Source organism: Anomaloglossus baeobatrachus, chromosome 10 (assembly GCF_048569485.1).
Source record: "Anomaloglossus baeobatrachus isolate aAnoBae1 chromosome 10, aAnoBae1.hap1, whole genome shotgun sequence".
NCBI classification, from domain to species: domain Eukaryota; kingdom Metazoa; phylum Chordata; class Amphibia; order Anura; family Aromobatidae; genus Anomaloglossus; species Anomaloglossus baeobatrachus.
Window position 1 is genome coordinate 166,790,213 of NC_134362.1, and position 22,568 is coordinate 166,812,780.

The 22,568-nt window shown below is 43.6% G+C and overlaps 1 protein-coding gene across 2 annotated transcripts in view; it reads left to right on the plus strand.

Moving 5' to 3' along the window:
* Positions 1 to 14,910, plus strand: part of LOC142255298 (5-hydroxytryptamine receptor 3A-like) — a 101,368-nt gene extending 86,458 nt beyond the window's left edge. For both annotated transcript variants that reach the window (XM_075326836.1, XM_075326835.1), the window contains exon 8: positions 12,854 to 14,910. In XM_075326836.1, coding sequence (XP_075182951.1) covers positions 12,854 to 13,125 — 272 coding nt within the window. In that variant the 3' untranslated portion in view covers positions 13,126 to 14,910. The remainder of the gene's footprint in view (positions 1 to 12,853) is intronic.
* Positions 14,911 to 22,568: the final 7,658 nt, after the last annotated feature.

The following is a 22,568-nucleotide window of genomic DNA, read 5'->3' on the forward strand; positions in this document are numbered from 1 at the left end:
TTGGCGTTAGTCAGATGTTTCTCACGTTCTTATTTTGTCTCTGTCCTATCACTTCACAGGTGGGGCTATTTATACTCACCTTCTTTGCTGGCTATATTCCTGGGTGGATAATTGCTAAGGAGTTTGTATGGCTTCTCTTAGTTTTCTTATTTGCCTTGCCAACACCTTTCATCTCTCTTCAGTTAGACTGGTGGGAGGTTTCTCTTGCTGTCATTTATACTATTCCTTCTCCGCTTTTCCCCCCTTGTGCACTTGCTTTAAGTTTCCTCACGTTGGATCCCCTTCTACTTCTATACATTTCCCCTCTCTTGGTTAGCTGTGCCTCCCCTCTGGTTCCCCAAGAGGAATATGAAACCACTCGATGGCCTTTCAGACCCAATTTGGTGTTTTTAGTTCTGTGGCTAGTGGTTCTCTAGTCTGCATAGTAGGGTGTAGGTGTGATTGCAGTGTTGTAGGTTTTATTTCTCCCTGTACCTTTCTTTGGTTTATAACATTTATAACAGTATCCTTATGGATCAGTCCGACAATGGCACAACAATTTGAGACTGTTGAACTATACTGAGGTTCTAGTCTTAAAACATCTCGGGAACCAGAAATTAGAAACTACTACAGACCATAGTTACACCAGCTGTATTCAAGTTGGCGGAGACTCATTGCACATACTCTCTTGACTAGTCTTACTTGGATCATCCTAAAATTCATAGATATTCTGGTGGTTCCCTATTTTGAATACACATTGTACATAGTAGAGAAGATATGACAGTACCAAGTGAAAAATAATTTAAAAAGACCGGTCACTGGGTCAAAAGTGGCCAGTATTTGTTCTTATTTTATTCCTATTTTTATTTAGTTCTAATTTGTATGTTCTTTGCAAAGGGGCATAGCTCACAGGATCCTCTGGGGTGTGTCTTTAGGCTGTACTCTGTGAGCAGCGCCCTCTTGGTAAAGGCTGTAAAATATGTACAGGATAAAAAGCTAATATCCCTGGAATCATGTAATACATTGTTCCCCAAATCCAGTCCTCAAGGCCCACTAACAGTGCATGTTTTCATGATTTCCTTAGTATTACACAGGTAATAATTTAATCATATACACAGGTGATGAATAATTCCAACACCTGTGCAATAAACCTTGACAAGTTTGGTACTGCAGTAATCAGAGTGACCTGCAGAATCACACCCCCAGGTCATTTTTACTGCAGAATAAACAAAGTAAAAACAAAACTTGAAAAACCACGGACGAATAGCATTTGTTCTAGGGAAGGGGAAGATGGTGACCCCTGACACAACCTACTACTGGTCCCTGGGGTCCCCCACCACCCTAGATAGGTTACACACCCATTCGCTGATCCGAATATCTGACCCTAGGTATCCCTAGTGTTGGGCCTTAAATAGGTAATGGATGAGATGAGTTCTTCATCAACCCCACTAAACACTAAAGCAGATAACAAGAAGGACATACAGGAGAAATGGTGCATGAACAACTAATCCGCAGATGACTCAGGTAGAGGTTCAGCAGAGTTTCAGCAACAACTCCACACCTGAGTATAAGCCACCTGCTTGCAAACAGAGCTTGAATGAACTGAATAATATCACCAGCACAAGTTCAGAGAAGATGGAAGTAATAAGCACATGGAAAATACTGATAATGAGCATTTGGACAGAATGGGTCCTAATGCAGAAGAGATGAAAACCCAGCTGGAAAGCTACTTAGTGCAATGAATGCTAACAGCAGGAATAATAGAAAGTCACAGAGCATTTTGCACAGGCAAACGCTGTGACTTTCTATTGCCAGAAACCCCATGACTGTCTGTCACCCGTGACACACCCATGACAGTACCCCTGCTTCTACGAGTGGTCTCCGGACACTCAGGACCAGGCCTGTCTGAATGAGCAGCATGAAATGAATGAGCCAATCTTGTAGCATTCACATCCGATGCTGGGACCCACATCCTCTACTCTGGTCCATAACCCCTCCAATGCAAAAGTATTGGAGGGAACAACATAGAAAACGAGAGTCAACAATTTTGGCCATTTGAAACTCCAAATTACCATCAACCATGATTGGCGCCAGCAACAAGTGGAATGGCTCCAAAATTCCACATACTAGTTGAGTAGTAACCGGTGGAACACATTATGGATCGTAAGAGCCTGAAGTAACTCCAAAAAAAATGCTACTGGGTTAATGACAGTGGGTATTTTATGGGGACCAATAAACCTAGGCCCCAGTTTCCAGGAATACATTTTCAACTTTATATTCCTGGTCCATAACCACACATAGTCATTCACACTTAGGTCCCGACCTGGCAAGCGGTTTTTGTCAGCCATACATTTGTATCTGTCTCCCATGAGCTTCAAATTACTCTGAACCCATTGCCATACAGAAGAGAGCAATGAGGTAAAACGCTCCTCAGGAACTCCCGAAGCACCCCTACCATTAAAGGTACAAAGTTGCGGAAGAAAACCGTATGCCTCAAAGAAAGGTGACTTCCCCAGTAGACTTCTGGTGAAGATTATTTAAAGCAAAATTTGGACAATAGTATATGACCCGCCCCAGGGCCGTGGGGTACTCGGTTCCAGGTGTTGGTTAATGGGATTATGTTACGGGGGCCTGTGCCCCCCTCTTTTGCCTCACTCCTGATCCCTCAGGCGGTCACACAGTTACTCGTACGGGCTAAGCACTGCCCTCTCCATTTTGATGTCTTCCCTCACTCTCTGCTCGAACAGTCTCCTTTTCTCCAACTGTCAACTGTGTTTTTAACTCCGCCTCCAAACCTGGATTTCAAAGGGGACCTCACCTGAACTCAGCTTGTAGAGCTCCCTCTCCAGGATTGGAGTGGAAATGTTGTATGTAGGATTACCTGATGTTGAGATCCTTCCCTGCCCCAGGTACAGGTATATGTGTGGCAACTGAACCCTGGGGTGCCACATTTCCCTTAGTTAAATTCAGCACTCCTGGACTGGAAACACAAACTTATAAAACATTAGCGACAATAAAGAGTAGTACAAAGTCTTAAAAAAATAAAAATTACAATAAAATGAAGAAATGCAGTCCTTCCACTGCAAACTGTGAGTATAGTATATATAAGAAAGTTCTTGACCACTACCAGTCCTGTGGTCCATTGGTCCATATGTCAATAAAAGTTCAAGAAGATGCAAAAGTTCATGCAAAAAGACCTGCAGGCGCAATAAGCTTGACGGATCTACTGGGTGTCAATTTCACATGATCCTAGGCTACAAGTTCCAGTAGCTGCTTGGTGACAATTGGTTGTAATGGAGCTCTTTGACTGTCACGGTCCTTTCTTCTCAGGTTGCATGGGCCACAGTTTCGGCACCAGTTCTCAATGGTAGTTCTCATGCCAACCCAATAGAATCTGTTGCGTAACAGTACCTCAAGATTCTTCCATCCAAAGTGTCCTGCTCCGTCATGGTACGCTTCCAGCACCATCTGAACATCTCTCTTTGGTACCACTATTTGCCACACCCTCTCATAGGTTCGGGGGTTGATGTAATGTCTGCATAGCCTACCCCTTTAGATGAACAATCTGCTCTTTTCCTTCCCCAGGTGCTGCGCTTCCGGTGGGGCATCTGGGTTAAGACTTGAGTCTGGTTGGGTTAATAGCTCTTTAACTAGGCGAACAGCCGGATCGCTGTCTTGCGTTTCTTCCCACCCGTGGTAAGGTAACGGTTTCAGCATGGCCTCTTGGCGTTTGCCTTTAACACGTTGGTTACACTGGGATGCACTGTTGTGGTGAAAAGCCGGCAGCTCTATCTCTTCTAGCTCATCCGAGTCTTCTCTTGCATCTGATAAATGGGGCATTCTCGACAATGCATCAGCATTGGCGTTTTTGCGGCCTGCCCGATATTTGATGGTGAAGTCATAGTTTGACAACCGGGCCATCCATCGCTGCTCTAGTGCACCTAGCTTTGCGGAGTCCAAGTGAGTAAGCGGGTTGTTATCCGTAAATATGGTAAACTTCGCAGACGCCAGGTAGTGCTTGAATCTTTCAGTGACAGCCCAGACTAAGGCCAGGAATTCTAGCTTGAACGAGTTGTAATTTTCTGTAGGACGGAGCTTCCTGCTTGCAAAGGCAATTATTCGTTCTTTACCATTCTGCACCTGCGACAGCACAGCTCCCAATCCCACATTACTGGCATCTGTGTACAGCACGAACGGTAGATTATAATCAGGATAGGCCAAGATTTCCTCACTGGTCAGGGCCCACTTCATGTGCTTGAAGGAGTCTTCTTCTTTCTCACCCCATTCAAACGGAGGGCTGGAAGTCTTGCTCTTTTTGGTCTGGCCTACCAGGAGATCTTGCAAAGGCGCCGCTATTTTTGTGAAGTCCTTTATGAACCTCCTGTAGTATCCTACCAGCCCCATGAACTGACGAACCTCCTTGGTGGTCGGTGGCTTCGGCCAGTCTCTGATAGCAGTGACCTTTTCAGGGTCTGGTGCCACATCGTCCGCACTGACCACATGCCCAAGATACTGAACCTTCGGCTTCAGCAAATGGCATTTTGAAGGATTTAGTTTCATACCAAACTTTGACAATGCTTCAAACACCTCAGCCAGGTGCTCCAGATGTTCCTCATACGTCTTGGAATACATGATGACGTCATCAAGATATATCAGTACAGTCTCAAATTTTCAGTGTCCCAGGCAACACTCCATTAGCCTTTGGAACGTTCCTGGTGCATTGCAGAGTCCAAACGGCATGCTGTTGAACTCACACAGACCCATCGGCGTTGTGAATGTGGTCTTCTCCCGATCTTCTTCTGCCACCGAAACCTGCCAATACCAACTGGTAAGATCTAAGGTGGAAAAGAAATTAGCAGCTTTCAGTGCAGCAAGTGATTCCTCAATGCTGGGCAACGGGTAAGCATCCTTGTGTGTTATGCGGTTTATCTGCCTATAATCAATGCACATCCTCATTGTGCCATCTTTCTTTCTTACCAGGACAAGTGGGGCTGACCAGGGGCTACAACTATCTCTAATAACCCCAGCCTCCTTCATTTCCCGTAACATATCTTTAGCACACTGATAGTGAGCCGGTAGTATAGGCCTGTATCTCTCTTTTATAGGTCGATGGTCTCCCGCGGGTATGCGATGGTGTACCCCTTTTATCCGTCCAAAGTCTAATGGATGCTTACTAAAAACCCGTTCATATTCCTTCACGACCCGATAAACTCCGTGCCTTCGGTAAGAAGGGGTGGAATCGGTGCCGACATGCAGCTTCTGACTCCAGTCCTCCAGTTGTCCCTTGGAGCTTTTGTCCTCTGCCTGGTCGGACAGGGTCAAGGGTTCCACTGCCTGAATTGAGTTGTTGTTGACAGTGAACAACTTGGCAACAGTAGCATATCTGGGTAGCTTGACCTCTTCCTCTCCACAGTTTAAAACCCGTACAGGTACCCTCCCTTTGCGTACATCAACTATCTCCCTGGCTGTCAGGACTGTGGGCCTACTATCTGAGTACATGGGCTCTACAATTGCCTGGTAATCCTGCCCTCTGAGGCCTATAGCTGCCCAACACCAAATCATCACTTCACTTCTTGGGGGTAACACAATGGGGAATAGGTCGCTTACTCGTACACTGCCGTTTTCTCCACCAGACAACTCTATCTGTTGTCTCTGCAGAAGGGCCTTAATTTCTTTCTGTAGGACCCTCTGCTGCCCGATGCTGGCAGTTTCTGCAACCTGCTGGAGTAAGAAAAGAACTTCTCCTAGACAATTTTCAACAACATTAGTGGCTAATATTATTGTTGGATTTCTTTCTTGACAATCAGTATCCACCACAAGTCCTTGGCCCTTTAGCTCCTCCCTCCCACCTTTATCGTCACCTCCTTGTACCTTACTTGTGATACCGGCTGTCCATTAACAGCATATATAGTAAGGTCTGGGTCTGGGCGAGTGAGCTCAGAATCGGCGCAAAATCTTTTGTAAAGGATATGCGGGATCATCGTCACCTGTGAGTGTGTCGCCCTGGGCAAGCCAGGGGACACGGGTCACAACACCACCACACCCCACACTCCAGGTAGGCACATCAATGCTAACCAGAAATCCTTGTTGCCTTCCTCCAGAGGCTGGTGATCCACACCAGGGGGTGGACCAGGCGGTTGGCTCCGCCCACCAAGGAGGTCACAGCTCTGGAGGCGGGAAAAACCAGGCAGACAGCTCAGGGAAGAGCTGGAGTAAGGAAGTCTAGTCAGGGAGGAGGAAGTGGAAGGAGTGGAGGAGTAGTCTAGACAGGGCAAAAGTAAACAGCTAAGTGAAAGTGAAGGAAAGAAAAGTGGAAAAGGAGGAAAGCGAGTGAAGTGACAAGTAGAAAGAAAGCCTGAAGGGTCCAGCTTTGTGGAGGGCCAGATCAGCAAGGTCAGCGACGGCGGTGACTGTCTGGAGGGGGACCGTTTGGAAGTTCCTGGAAGGACCCCGTTGGCTGTGTGCCCGGTGGTCTGGAGCAGTGTTCCGAAGGACAGTCAGCACCAGGGCAGGGGCCTCTCGGACCCCGGCAAGGCTAGGAGTCGACAAATTTGCCGAATCCGTCAGTGACGGGGACGCAGATCCCCCAACAACCAAGTCCCGATTGAAGGCAACAGCCCAACCTGAAGCAGAGAGACACCGCCACCGCCAGGGCACCAGTTTCTCAGGGCCAGCGCCTGCGGGCAAAGTGTAGAGCTCCTCCGGCCCAGATTGCAGTCGGGGAGCGGGTAACCGGAGGGAATCCACCGCTACCACAAGTCAAAAATAGGTGCATGGAAGAGGGACATCACCGTCACCTACCAGGAGTGCAGGTGCAGCCGTCTGTGGGACCGTCCTACCAGCCGTTTGGTTTACCGTACAAACTGTGTCCGTGTCTCAGGCTGAGTGAGTACCACAGTGCCGCAAGGCACAGCGCTGCCCCGCGTCCCTGCGCCCATCAGGCCCCGCACCTACTTCCCCATCACCGGGCCCCGGGATCACCAACCCCTACCCACGGAGGGGCAACACAACACCTGGCTGCTCCGCATCACCATCCCCGGGAGCCCCGTACAGAGCAGCGGTGGTGAAATCACCACAACCGTGGGTGGCGTCACGAACTATAACAATCCCCACACCCAACCACAAACCCCCTTTCACTCATGGGCGAGGAGTGTCGCTCGAGAAACCCCGGGATCCGGCCCACGGCTCGAGCCACCACTGAGCAGCTGCCGGACCCGAGCAGAAGGGGTGAGCGCGGTGTGCTGACACCCTCCTCCCCGCCCGCGACATGAGCCAGTGTCCAATAGAGCAAATTTGGGAATGCCATCTAGCACGATAGATAGGAATGGCCGTCCTCCCACATATCTATCTCACCAGTTCGATGGGCCTGGTTGTTTTATTCCTGGTGATCGGCCCGCTGCCCCAGGAGTCGCTGATTTTAAAGGACATGACCTGGCAAAGTGGCCCGCCTCGTTACAATGGTGGCAGATAGGCTGCCCTGACGAGTCGCAGCGATCGTTGGGTCTTCCTCTGGGCGGCGGGTTCCTCCTTCCTCGCATCCACGGGACGTCCTCAGGGCTGTCAGCCAACTGGATTCTCCCTGACGACTGCGGTTTCTGCTGGAGTTGCATGGCCTTTAGGAGCAAGGTCACATCTTTTGTCACCTGCTGTACCTGGGAACGCAAGTCATGAGAGGCTCCAGGTATTACAGTCTGTGCATTGATTTCTGCTGGAGTTAAGGAAAGGGGCACCACCTCTGAGGGAGAGGTGATGGCTTGCCGCGATTGAGGTGCGGGGTCTGTAGTCACAGGGACTCGCAGCGCTCTAATGGCCCGGTTCTTCAGAATTACAAAGTCTAGACTCGGATGCTCCATGACCCATAGACGCAGCTGTGTTTGATGGATTGGTGAATGTAGCTCCTCAAGAAATTGTTCAATTAACAATTTATCTGCCTCTCGTGCATTTTCAGGGTCCACCTGCTTTACAGCCCGCAGCGCCTCCTGAAGGTTCAATGCATAATCCCATATGCTATCCTGCGGTCTTTGTTTGCAGTTGTAAAACCTCATTCTTAGCTCAGCTACAGTACGAGTTTCAAAAGCAGCTTTTAAATGAGCAAATATCTGGGTTATTGTCCTTTTATTTGTATTCAGCCAGGATTTAACCTCTCGCTCTGCTGCACTCTATGACTGCACTTGTCAGTCATAGAGTATATATCCAGGAAATTGCATATCTTTTCACTAAATTCAGCTAGGGTATTCGGTTCCCCAGCATATTGCGGTAACCATGTCGCCCCCGGGACATACGGCAGAGCAAGCGGCATGATCGGGGCTACAGCTTCAGGTGTTGCAGCTGCTTCAGCGGCATCAGCATCGCCTTGCATCTCCATCCTCGCTGTGGCGCAGTTAATTTTTCAAATGCTCAAAATGGCGGCAAAGTTCAGTTATTATTAAACAGTTTTCAAGGCACATGTTACCCAGGGTTACTGGGCCTTGTCCAAATCCTGTTCGTGACGCCAAAAGCTGACCCGCCCAAGGGCCGTGGGGTACTCTGTTCCGGGTGTTGGTTAATGGGATTATGTCACGGGGGCCTGTGCCCGGTCACGTGGCCCTGGTGGTCGCTGAAAGTTAATAAAGAAAAAAAAATAAAAAAAAAAATAAAAGTATTTTGTGACGCCACCTACGGTTCCAGTATGGTTACTGGGGCTGCAGGTCAGACCTCCGGGATGATGGTTAGGCAGCCAGTTGTTTACGCTTCCCGTAGGTGAAGCAGGATCCCCAGGGCAGTTTTAGCAGTACACAGATATGGCAGTTTTTCCTCACAGCCTTTTCAACTGTCCCTTTAGTGCAGCAACCTATGGCTCCTCAGATGAAGAAATAAAGTGCGTCACACCAATTCATTAACTCTGACCAGGTTTTACTTGCAGGTGTTATTAAAAATGGGTTCAGTTTCTGATGTGACAGTTTTTGGGTGATCTGGGAACAGTTCAGGATCTCTGCACCAGGTCAGTTGTGTGGCCTCCCTGCTGCGCTGTTTCTCCTTGGTACTAGGCTGCCTGTAGCTATACCTTCCCTCTCTCACTGTCTTCACCTGTATGGCAGGCGGCGGGAGCTTCTCTAAGGGGCACTGCTGTACTCACTGCGGTCCCTAAGCTCTGTGTAGTGGCTTTGCCTTCAGGTACTGCTGCGGCCAGGAGATCTGGAGTCTCCCTGGCCTCCGGTCTTCATTGCTGGGTAGATTAGATCTCTCACAATCTCAGACGCTGGTGTCCGGTAATCAGCGCTGTTCCTTTGGGGATGAACCGATCTGGCTCCACCTCCTCTTTTGCCTCACTCCTGACCCCTCAGGCGCTCACACAGTTACTCGTACGGGCTAAGCACAGCCCTCTCCATTTTGATGTTTTCCCTCACTCTCTGCTCGCACAGTCTCCTTTTCTCCAACTGTCAACTGTGTTTTTAACTCTGCCTCCAAACCTGGATTTCAAAGGGGACCTCACCTGAACTCAGCTTGTAGAGCTCCCCCTGGAAATGTTGTATGTGGGATTACCTGATGTTGAGATCCTTCCCTGCCCCAGGTACAGGTATATTTGTGGCAACTGAACCCTGGGGTGCCACATATATAAGATGGCCAATCCTCCTGGTTCTCAGAGACAATGCACCTAAGGTAAGTTTCCAAATTTTGAGAAAAAAAAAAACCCTATGTATCTCAGATTTTTGTTTTGTATGGCTGGTGATAATGTCACGCTAGGTACTGGGAAGTACATATAATCACAGAAAAAATACTCCTAAAAATGTTTTCGTTAAACTTTTATTAAATATCAATATATTGAAACATGAAGTGAGGGGGGGGGGGGGGTTGTTCAGAAAAATATAAAATTCCCTAAGGGTCTAAAGTACAATATAAAATAGTCTAGTGGACCAGCCAGCGGTATATCCCAGCAAATGGTGGGAAAGGCTTATATCGCTCCACCAGTCAACTTTACAAATGATGATACATCAATTTTTTAACATTCATTGCAGAAACATTTTTAATACACAATTATTATCATCCAGATCCAATAATTAACCATGCATTGAAAAAGAGACTTACATAAAATGTAAATTTATAGATAGATTTGGCATATATCTCTCAAATACAGAAACTTGAACTATATGTATTATTGGTAGGACAGTGTAAGAAAATATAATTATAGAGTACTGTAGTGGGATAAAATAAACATACAGTATTCTTTTTATGTCAAAAAAAGCATAAACAAGTTAGCCCCAAGAAGTATTACCCAACGCGTTTCGCCTCCTTGGGTGGAGGTTCATCAGGGGTATAAATTTTACATATGTTCCATAGTGTATCACATGTTGTAATATATCAGTTTAGATTCTCATTCTTCAAATAAAAGATATTTTTACAATGTAATAGAATTCATCAGTGGGACCTCTTTTCCATTCATAAATATAGCCTCACTCTGATGAAATATTTCACAACACAGGGCTCACATGGAACATATGTAAAATTTATACCCCTGATGAACCTCCACCCAAGGAGGCGAAACGCGTTGGGTAATACTTCTTGGGGCTAACTTGTTTATGCTTTTTTTGACATAAAGGAATACTGTATGTTTATTTTATCCCACTACAGTACTCTATAATTATATTTTCTTACACTGTCCTACCAATAATACATATAGTTCAAGTTTCTGTATTTGAGAGATATATGCCAAATCTATCTATAAATTTACATTTTATGTAAGTGTCTTTTTCAATGCATGGTTAATTATTGGATCTGGATGATAATAATTGTGTATTAAAAATGTTTCTGCAATGAATGTTAAAAAATTGATGTATCATCATTTGTAAAGTTGACTGGTGGAGCGATATAAGCCTTTCCCACCATTTGCTGGGATATACCGCTGGCTGGTCCACTAGACTATTTTATATTGTACTTTAGACCCTTAGGGTATTTTATATTTTTCTGAACAACCCCCCCCCCCCTCACTTCATGTTTCAATATATTGATATTTAATAAAAGTTTAACGAAAACATTTTTAGGAGTATTTTTTCTGTGATTATATTTTCGGGTTACTCCCCTTTGATCGTTTTTTCTGTGATTTGTACTGGGAAGTACCCATCGAGTGGCAAAAGGGAAGGGAAGGAGACTCTTGCATCTGGGTAAGGAGGAGATGGTGACCACTGACTAAACCTACTGCCAGTCCCTGGGGTCCCTTACCACCCTTGATAGGTTCCACACCTATGTGTCATGCCGGATACCTCACCCTAGGTATCCCTAGTGCAGGACCCTAAATAGTGAATTGGTGGGATGAGCTCTTAATCAACCCCAAATTCAGCAAAGTAACAGAAATGTTACCACAGATGAGTAGAAGCCACCTGCTTGCAGCCAGAGCTAGAATGAACTGAAAAAGATCACCAGCACAAGTCCAGGGAAGATGGGAGTGTATAAGCACAAGGGGAATACTGATAATTAACAGATGGACATAAGTGGATCCTAAAGAGGAATAGATGAAAATCCAACAGGAAAGTTACTTAGTACAATAAATACTAACAGCACAATAAATACTAACAGTAGGAACTACAGACAGTCAGGGAGCATTTTGTGCAGCCAAATATTGTGACCTTCTACTGCCAGAAACCACATGACTGTCTGTCACTCTTGAAAAACCCATGACAATTTTGCAACCAATTTTGTGTTCCAAAAGTCAAATGGTGCTCCATGCTTTCCGAGCCCTGTCAGTGCCACCAAACAGTAGTTTCTCACCACATATGGGATACTGACGTACTCGGGAGAAATTTACACCAAATTGTGCAATCCTTTTTCTCATCACTACATATATTCTTTCAGTGGTGTAAATTCAAAAATGTCTTCAAAAGTCAAATGGTGCTCCTTCCCTTCCAAGCCCTGCAATACACCCAAACAGTAGTTCTCCACCACATGTGGTGTATGGGTGTACTCAGGAGAAATTGCACAACAAATTGTGCAATCCTTTTTCTCACCACTGCATAAATTCCTTCAGGGGTGTAAATTAAAAAATGTTTCTAAAAGTAAAACGTTGCTCCTTCCCTAACAAGCCCTGCTATACACCCAAACAGTAGTTCACCACATATGGTGTATCGATGTACTCAGGAGAAATTGCATAACAAATTGCACAGTCCAATTTCTTTAGCTACCATTGTGATAATGGAAAATTTGGGGCTAAAGCAACCATTTTTTGTGGGACAAATTTAAATTTTTCTTTTTTTCCTTCCATATTGGTTTAATTCCTGTGAAAAACAAAAAGATTAATAAAGTTCTTGAATGTTGTTTTGAGCATTTTGATGGGTGCAGTTTTTAAAATGGTGGGTTTGGGTATCTTTTGTCACATAAGCCCCCCAAAGTCACTTGAATGTGATGTGTCCCTAAACAAATAATTTTGTAAATTGTTGGAAAAATTTAAAATTCCTGACAAACATTTAACCCTTCTAATTCCTAACAAAAAAAATCAAGTTTCAAAAATGATGCTCATGTAAAGTAGACATGTGGTAAATGTTTAATAATTAATGATTTTGCGCGATGTAACTGTCTGGTTTTAGGCCATAAAATTGAAAATTTAAAAATTGCAAAAATGTTCTAATTTTTTTGTCAAATTTTCCATATTTTTATAAACAAACACAAATAACATCAACAAAAATGTACCACTAACATGAAGTACAAAGCGTCACAAAATATAATCTCAGAATAGTGGGATATGTTGAAGAATTCTAGAGTTATTACCACATAAAGTGACACTTGTCAGAATTGAAAAATGTGGCCTGGTCAAGAAAGTGAAAATAGGCTGGGGGTGAAGGGGTTAAGGGGGTTATTGAACAATGTAAAAGTCAGTGTCTTATTTTATACTGTTTTCTTACGTCAGATGCTCAGACGGGAGAAGCAAAGCTCAAGGACCTGATGGAGGAAATCGACTCAGCAGCTGCAAATGAGAAAACCGAGGAAGTGATTCAGCTGAAGAACATATTGCTAATAATTATAGTCATACAAAACTCAATAGGTGCCAATAGGAAACATCACACTGCTCGGACGGCATGGAGCATTACCGCCAGTGTTATAGACCACTTGTTTTTTATACTGTACTTACTTTTCGAAATGGCACTATGTATCTACGTGGCTGTCACATGGGGAAAGTAGCATTTTTTAATTGCACATAATGGCATTTAAGGTTAGGGTCCAATATAATGAGATCACCTTGTTGAGGTTATCGGGCTCACATGGTTTTTCCAATACATAAGCTAAGAATCTCTCTTTACAAATATTGAAATGCCTATGTCCTTTAACTCATATTCACATTAGCTATGCATTTATCTCCTTTTTTATAATATTATTACAGCAGTAATGCAATGCCCAAGTATGTTTATATGATTGAGTGCCACTGGATATACTGTATATCACCACATACATACCCGTGTGTATTAACCCTTACAGGCTTTAAAGGTACCGTCACACTAAGCAACATCACTAGCAACATCGCTGCTGAGGCACAACTTGCTAGCGATGCTGCTGTGTGTGCCATCCAGCAACAACCTGGCCCCTGCTGTGAGGTCGTTGGTTGTTGCTGAATGTCCTGGACCATTTTTTAGTTGTTGCTGTCCCGCTGTGAAGCGCACATAGTTACATAGTTACTAAGGTTGAAAAAAGACCTAGGTCCATCTAGTTCAAACTTCCTCCACCAGTTCTACATTTGGTCACAAAGTCATTTATAACCAACAATGTTGTGTGTAGTGAGGAAATCATCCAGCCCTTTTTTGAAAGCTGTTATAGTATCTGCCTTTACTACCTCTTGTGGTCGGCATTCCACAGTCTGACTGCTCTAACTGTAAAGAACCCTTTCCTATTTAGCTGCCGGAATCGCTTTTCTTCCACTCGCAGTGTATGCCCCCTGGTCCTTAGTATTGTCTTCGGAAGAAATAAGTCATGTGCCAATCCTTTATATTGACCACACATATATTTATACATATAAATCAGATCTCCTCTGAGAGGTCTTTTTTCTAAGCTAAACATATCTAACTTTTTCAACCTTTCATCATATCGGAGGCCTCCATTCCTTGTAGTCTAGTCTAGTTGCCGCCTTTGAACTGACTCTAACTTCTGAATGTCCTTTTTAAAATGTGGAGCCCAAAACTGGATCCCATATTCCAGATGTGGCCTTACAATTGATTTATAGAGGGGTAACAATACGTTGGCATCACGGGATCTAATCTTTCTTTTTATACACCCTAGCATCTTGTTTGCTTTAGCAGCTGCTGCCTGACATTGAGTGCTGCTGCTCAGCTTATTTGTAATGAGAATACCCAAGTCCTTCTCCTGTTCTGTAGTCCCGAGTTTACTTCCATTTAATGTATACGCAGTTATAGGATTACTCCGTTCTAGGTGCATTACTTTACATTTATCAACATTAAATCTCATTTGCCAAGTATCTGCCCATTCTGACATCTTATCCAGATCTTTTTGTAATATTGTACTATCAAGGTCAGTTTTTAATATCCTACATAGTTTGGTGTCATCAGCAAAGACTCACACTTTACTATCAATCCCATCCACAAGGTCATTAATAAAGAGATTAAAAAGAATTGGTCCTAGCACAGATCCCTGCGGCACCCCACTGCTGACTATAGCCCATTTAGAGAATGTTCCATTTATGACTACTCTATGTTTCCTATCTTTTAGCCAATTCCTTACCCAGTTGCATATAGTTTCCCCTAGTTCTTGCTTCTGGAGCTTTAGTATAAGGCTATTATGTGGTACAGTATCAAATGCCTTTGCAAAGTACAAATAAATCACATCAGCTGCATTACCAATATCCAGGTTTGCACTTACCCCCTCATAGAACCCCAACAGGTTGGTTAGACACGATTTATCTTTCATGAATCCATGCTGTGACAGCGAGACAGCAACAACTGAATGTGCAGGCAGCAGGAGCCGGCTTCTGAAGACGCTGGTAACCACGGTAAACAGCGGGTAACCAAGAAGCCCTTTCCTTGGTTACTCGATATTTACCTTCGTTACCAGCGTCCGCCGCTCTCAGCTGTCAGTGCCGGCTCCCTTCTCTCTGCACACGTAGCTGGAGTACACATCGGGTAATTAACCCGATGTGTACTGTGGCTAGGAGTGCAGGTAACAGGGAGCCAGCACTGGCAGTGTGAGAGCGGCGGACGCTGGTAATGAAGGTAAATATCGGGTAACCAAGGGAAGGGCTTCTTGGTTACCTGATGTTTACCGTGGTTACCAGCGTCCGCAGAAGCCGGCTCCCTGCTGCCTGCACACGTAGCATAGTACACATCGGGTAATTAAACCAATGTGTACTGTGGCTAGGTGTGCAGGGAGCCAGCGCTAAGCAGTGTGCGCTGGTAACCAAGGTAAATATTGGGTTGGTTACCCGATATTTACCTTAGTTACCAAGCGCAGCATGCTTCCATGTGTAGCGACGCTCCAGCAATCCGTGCCAGGTCAGGTTGCTGGTGGGATCGCTGGAGTGTCGCTTAGTGTGACATCTCACCAGCGACCTCCTAGCAATTTACCAGCGATCCCTATCAGGTTGTATCGTTGTTGGGATCGCTGGTAAGTTGTTTAGTGTGACTGGGCCTTAACTGTTTTATGTGATGATGATCAACTTAGGACACAACCTGTCAGGTTTTTTTTAGACTGATAAATAGCATTTGTTTTGTTTACATACACGTATTTGTTCAGTGATTTGATGCATGTGGTGTAGGTATTAGGATTTTATTGCTTTTAACAGTGTATTTTTTTGTTATCAATAAACTATTGACTTTTTTAATTGGCAATATGCTCATCCATATAAGTCCTCTTTCTTGTTGTATACATTGCGTCACTTAACTTTTGAGCACCCCCCTATTACATATTGTTGGCTGTGTATCTTATACAAATGCTTTAGCCCGTGCCAGTATTCTGTTTACAAGTGTTAATGGACAGAATTAGCAACCAATACATAGCTCCAAGATTAATATGTACACTGTGAAGTGCTGAAATAATTCATAATGATTACTCTTAGAGTGGACTAGGGCAATCACAACCAATTATAGAAGAACAGAAGAAAAAACGACCAACAGAGCCCAAATAGCTGAAAAGTGAAAAACTTTTATTGGGGTGGTGATCGGAACAATTACAAGAAAGACTTTGGCAACAGGAATTCCCAGCAAAATAGAGGTGCATAATTAAAACACCATACAACACATTATGGACCCATAGATTCAATATAATGAGTAACCAAAATATATGTGGTAAAATTAGGGTACCAAATTAGTCAGGTATGTACTAGGACAGCCAAAAGCCAAAGGTCATGAATGAAATAATTAGATAATGGCTATAGATGGCAAAAGAAAATGGCCAATGTTTGGCAGATGATTATAAAATATACAAGACACTAAGGGTTACATAGGTCAAGCTAATTGCCACAAGCATATAGCCTGTCTGTACTGAGAGGACCTAAATAGGCACTAATTGCAAAAAACCATGGAAAAATCCAAGGAGGGAGGACAAACATTATCCATGGAAGACATACCTGAGAAGGAACCAGGAGAGACCTGTGTCAGCGTCCGCCCGACGGCCGTTTCGGCATGAAATGCCTTCGTCAGGGGAGTGGTTTTAGTGAGGGAAGTGCAGGGATTAAAAGGAGGCATCATCCAATCAAAACTGCTGGGCGGTGTGTATGACGCATGAGCTGCCTAGCAACCCAGGACGCGAATCACCCGCAGCGTCAAGCATCACCCGGCGTGCAGTCACGCGGCAACCACGTGGAGCACCACATGGTCATCACGTGAGCGGACGCCGTAAGAGGCATAGAGACACAGCGGCGCGATGGCAATCCGGAGCGGGAGGCGCGCATGCGTACTCACCCAGCAAGGAAGGAATAATGGATCTCATTATATTAGGCGTATATATATAAATATATTTATAAGGATGTATTATCATGAAATAAGCGGCCATACAAGAATCTTAGGGCACCCTAATAGGACTGTAGATGGAACAGTGAATAAATAAATCCACCTCTATCATAATCATAGAAATTAATCTCAAAGGGGCAATTATATAAGTGGCTAACCAAATTACATAAAATGATATAGACAAATATATTTGATATATGCTAGAGCATGATAATGTTCGTATCTTGCACAACACTCTTCAAAGATAGTATAATGCAATGAAATGGCATAATGGTCCATATATATATATATATATATATATATATATATATATATATATATATATATATATAATATATATAATTTATATTTCACCCATACCAAAAAGAAACATATAAACATTGAAAATTAAAAGCTAAAGGTGAAAGGGACTTATATTCATGAGAAAATTCATAATATCAATGTTAACCTGAATAATATGGAGCATATAATACCACAGTTAAGTGGTACTAGAAGGAAGAAGTTATAGTCACAATTTACAAACAATTTCAGACAACAAGCAGTGTTCAATCGATATGCCCGAAAGTCTGTCCTGAAGATGTCCAGATCCATATGGTTCGCTTCATCAGTATTGATGTATAGTATTGGTGTCAAGAGGATGATGTCTAGATTAAAACAATGAAAGAATTAAAATCAAGAATAAAAATGGGTAGGAAAAGGCCTTCCTAAACCACAACAAATCAAAGAAATGAGGAATAAGAGATATATTCATTGAGGCCCATAGGGCAGAGAGATTTTAGGGTCCATATCCATCTTGTTTCCATCATTGCCAATTTTTGGCTAATTTTGCCCCCACGTATATTGGAATCAAGTCGATCTATGCCTCTAACTCTAAGTAGTGTTGCATCGGACTGGTGATATTGATGAAAATGGGGAGGGATGGTTTTAAGAAGAGAGATGTCAGCACAATCCACCGCTGCCACAATCCCATTCACGTGTTCCCTGGTTCTGATTTTCAATTGCCTGGTTGTAAGACCAACATAAATTTTAGGGCACGGGCAGATGGCATAATAAATTACTGCAGTTGTTGTACAAGTGATAAATTTCTTGATCTTAAATGTGCCGGTCTCCGAAGAGTCAGAAAATGAATCGGCCCTATCAATATTTTGGCAGGCGACGCATTGCCCACAGGGAACACAACCAGTCTGAGGAGGCACAGGTCCAAAGGGAGATGGTTGAATTACACAATCATAATGACTGGTAACTAAGTAATCACGCAGATTCTTAGATCTGCGGATACTCATCATTGGTCGATTCGGTAAGATCCTGGCTAGCACTGAATCTGCCTGTAAAACAGGCCAGAATTTCTGTAGACAGGACCTCATGACAAGGAATTGGCCATGATAATCGGTGACATCTCATAGTCTCCCTGGACCGGGATTCCTTTGGGGCATAAAGTAAAGTGTGTCTAGTAATGTGTCTAGCTCTATTATAGGCTTTTTTGACACATCTTTTACTATAGCCCCGGGCATAAAATTTATCTTTAAGCTCAATTGCTCTAATCTCAAAGTCAGAGTCCGTGGAACAAATTCTACGGAGACGTAGAAACTGGCCCATGGTAATAGATCTGACCATGAAGTTAGGATGGGAGGAGGAAGCATGCAAGAGCATGTTACCAGCGGTCTCCTTGTGGTAAATAAAATATCCGTCTGTAGTGTGTTGGAGGAATCCCTTCTGACCATAACATCGAGGAAGCTGATGGAATGCGGGTGGTGAGTGTATGTAATACTTATGTTGACATCATTGGAGTTTAGAGTCTTCATAAAATTATGAAGATCAAAGAGTGTGCCCTGCCAGATCAAAAAAATGTCGTCGATGTACCGTGTCCAAAAGGGGACATGGTCCATCGATGGCAAACGATCGACAGGAAGAGGTCCCTCTCCCACAGCCCCAGGAACAGGTTGGCGTACGAGGGGGCAAAAGCTGTACCCTGGAGCTGCAGGTAGAAGGACCCCTTAAAAACAAAAAAATTGTGCGTTAAAGTAAATTCCAATAACTCCATGATGAGCAACACAATATCTTCAGTTAAATTGGACATATCCAGAAAAAATCTAGTGGCTCGGAGTCCATCATTATGTCTTATACTGGTGTACAGGGACTCAACGTCCCCGGTCACCAGTATAGTATCATCGCCCACACACAGTCCATCTATTTTCCTCAGGAACTCACCTGTATCTTTAGTAAAGGATGGTAAATCCTCAACCAATGGTTGGAGTTTAGAATCAATCCAACGATTGACATGTTCTAAAAAATTACCTCGACCAGACACAATTGGTCTCCCTGGTGGTGTATTTATGTCTTTATGTACGTTAGGTAAAAGGTATAGCGTGGGAACTACAGGCTCTACGACCTGAAGAGCAGACGCCAGCTCCTTGGTGATAACGTTGTTGTCTAATGCCACCTTAAGAATTTTTTGAAGCTGAGTGGTATATGCAGACAGTGGGTTGAAAGTCAACTTCTTATAGCAGATTTTTTCACGCAACTGTCTGAATGCTTCTTTTTCATAAAGATCACGTGGCCAGACAACAACGTTACCACCCTTGTCCGCCGGCTTCAGCACATCGGGCAGAGCCTGCAGTTCCCGTAGCCGCACCCGTTCCTGTCTAGTAAGGTTATCAAAGAAGATAGAGGATGGAATTTTTTCAAACTCTTTGGAGACCAATTGAACGAAGAGATCTACGTTGGTGCAAGAAGATAGAGGAGGGAATTTTTTAGAACGGGGACGTATTGAAGGAGGGATCTTACCTTCTTCAGATGTATTATGCTCTATGTCAAGTAGATAGATAAAAAGATAGATTTTATGCCCAGGGCTATAGTAAAAGATGTGTCAAAAAAGCCTATAATAGAGCTAGACACAGTACTAGACACACTTTACTTTATGCCCCAAAGGAATCCCGGTCCAGGGAGACTATGAGATTTGTCACTGATTATCATGGCCAATTCCTTGTCATGAGGTCCTGTCTACAGAAATTCTGGCCTGTTTTACAGGCAGATTCAGTGTTAGCCAGGATCTTACCGAATCGACCAATGATGAGTATCCGCAGATCTAAGAATCTGCGTGATTACTTAGTTACCAGTCATTATGATTGTGTAATTCAACCATCTCCCTTTGGACCTGTGCCTCCTCGGACTGGTTGTGATCCCTGTGGGCAATGTGTCGCCTGCCAAAATATTGATAGGGCCGATTCATTTTCTGACTCTTCGGGGACCCGCACATTTAGGATCAAGAAATTTATCACTTGTACAACTACTGCAGTAATTTATTATGCCATCTGCCCGTGCCCTAAAATTTATGTTGGTCTTACAACCAGGCAATTGAAAATCAGAACCAGGGAACACGTGAATGGGATTGTGGCAGCGGTGGATTGTGCTGACCTCTCTCTTCTTAAAACCATCCCTCGCCATTTTCATCAATATCACCAGTCCGATGCAACACTACTTAGAGTTAGAGGCATAGATCGACTTGATTCCAATATACGTGGGGGCAAAATTAGCCAAAAATTGGCAATGATGGAAACAAGATGGATATGGACCCTAAAAACTCTCTGCCCTATGGGCCTCAATGAATATATCTCTTATTCCTCATTTCTTTGATTTGTTGTGGTTTAGGAAGGCCTTTTCCTATCCATTTTTATTCTTGATTTTAATTCTTTCATTGTTTTAATCTAGACATCATCCTCTTGACACCAAGACTATAATCATACATTAATACTGATGAAGCGGACCATATGGATCTGGACATCTTCAGGACAGACTTTCGGGCATATTGATTGAACACTGCTTGTTGTCTGAAATTGTTTGTAAATTGTGACTATAACTTCTTCGTTCTAGTACCACTCAACTGTGGTATTATATGCTCCATATTATTCAGGTTAACATTGATATTATGAATTTTCTCATGAATATAAGTCCCTTTCACCTTTAGCTTTGAATTTTCAATGTTTATATGTTTCTTTTTGGTATGGGTGAAATATAAATTATATAATATATATATATATATATATATATATATATATATATATATGGACCATTATGCCATTTCATTGCATTATACTATCTTTGAAGAGTGTTGTGCAAGATACGAACATTATCATGCTCTAGCATATATCAAATATATTTGTCTATATCATTTTATGTAATTTGGTTAGCCATTTATATAATTGCCCCTTTGAGATTAATTTCTATGATTCTGATAGAGGTGGATTTATTTATTCACTGTTCCATCTACAGTCCTATTAGGGTGCCCTAAGATTCTTGTATGGCCGCTTATTTCATGATAATACATCCTTATAAATATATTTATATATATATATACGCCTAATATAATGAGATCCATTATTCCTTCCTTGCTGGGTGAGTACGCATGCGCGCCTCCCGCTCCGGATTGCCATCGCGCCGCTGTGTCTCTATACCTCGTACGGCGTCCGCTCACGTGACGACCATGTGGTGCTCCACGTGGTTGCCGCGTGACTGCACGCCCGGTGATGCTTGACGCGGCAGGTGATTCGCGTCCTGGGTTGCTAGGCAGCTCATGCGTCATACACACCGCCCAGCAATTTTGATTGGATGATGCCTCCTTTTAATCCCTGCACTTCCCTCACTAAAACCACTCCCCTGACGAAGGCATTTCATGCCGAAACGGCCGTCGGGCGGACGCTGACACAGGTCTCTCCTGGTTCCTTCTCAGGTATGTCTTCCATGGATAATGTTTGTCCTCCCTCCTTGGATTTTTCCATGGTTTTTTGCAATTAGTGCCTATTTATGTCCTCTCAGTACAGACAGGCTATATGCTTGTGGCAATTAGCTTGACCTATGTAACCCTTAGTGTCTTGTCTATTTTATAATCATCTGCCAAACATTGGCCATTTTCTTTTGCCATCTATAGCCATTATCTAATTATTTCATTCATGACCTTTGGCTTTTGGCTGTCCTAGTACATACCTGACTAATTTGGTACCCTAATTTTACCACATATATTTTAGTTACTCATTATATTGAATCTATGGGTCCATAATGTGTTGTATGGTGTTTTAATTATGCACCTCTATTTTGCTGGGAATTCCTGTTGCCAGAGTCTTTCTTGTAATTGTGCCGCTCACCACCCCAATAAAAGTTTTTCACTTTTCAGCTATTTGGGCTCTGTTGGTCGTTTTTTCTTCTGTTCTTCTGTTTACAAGTGTTGTGCAGTGGTCAAAAAGTGGCCAAAAGCCATAAAGATTGTGCCTGTGTGTTACATTATATAGTTTCCTTCGTGGCCCTGGTCCTGACCACTCCTGATCTGATTCCCCCTCCTCCCAGGGAGGGATAGGACGGGATTGTGATGAATCTCACAAATAAAGAAAGACAAGGGAAAACCAAAATTCTGTCAAACCTCACACACATACAAAGGTTAAGACAATAAGAGATTCAGGAGGAAAAATAAAAGCAGGAGGGAAGCTGCTAAACAACTGGGGTAAACTCCACAAGTGCACCAAACTATAAGCCAGACTTTCTTCAGAGAATCTAGGACACCACACCTCACAGACCAACATAGACTAACTATAGCCGGTCTGGGTAGAAGGATTCAACCAGCATAAATAGGAGGGGAGCAGATGTGATAGATCTCCCCACAACATGTGATCAAAGGAGCAAGCA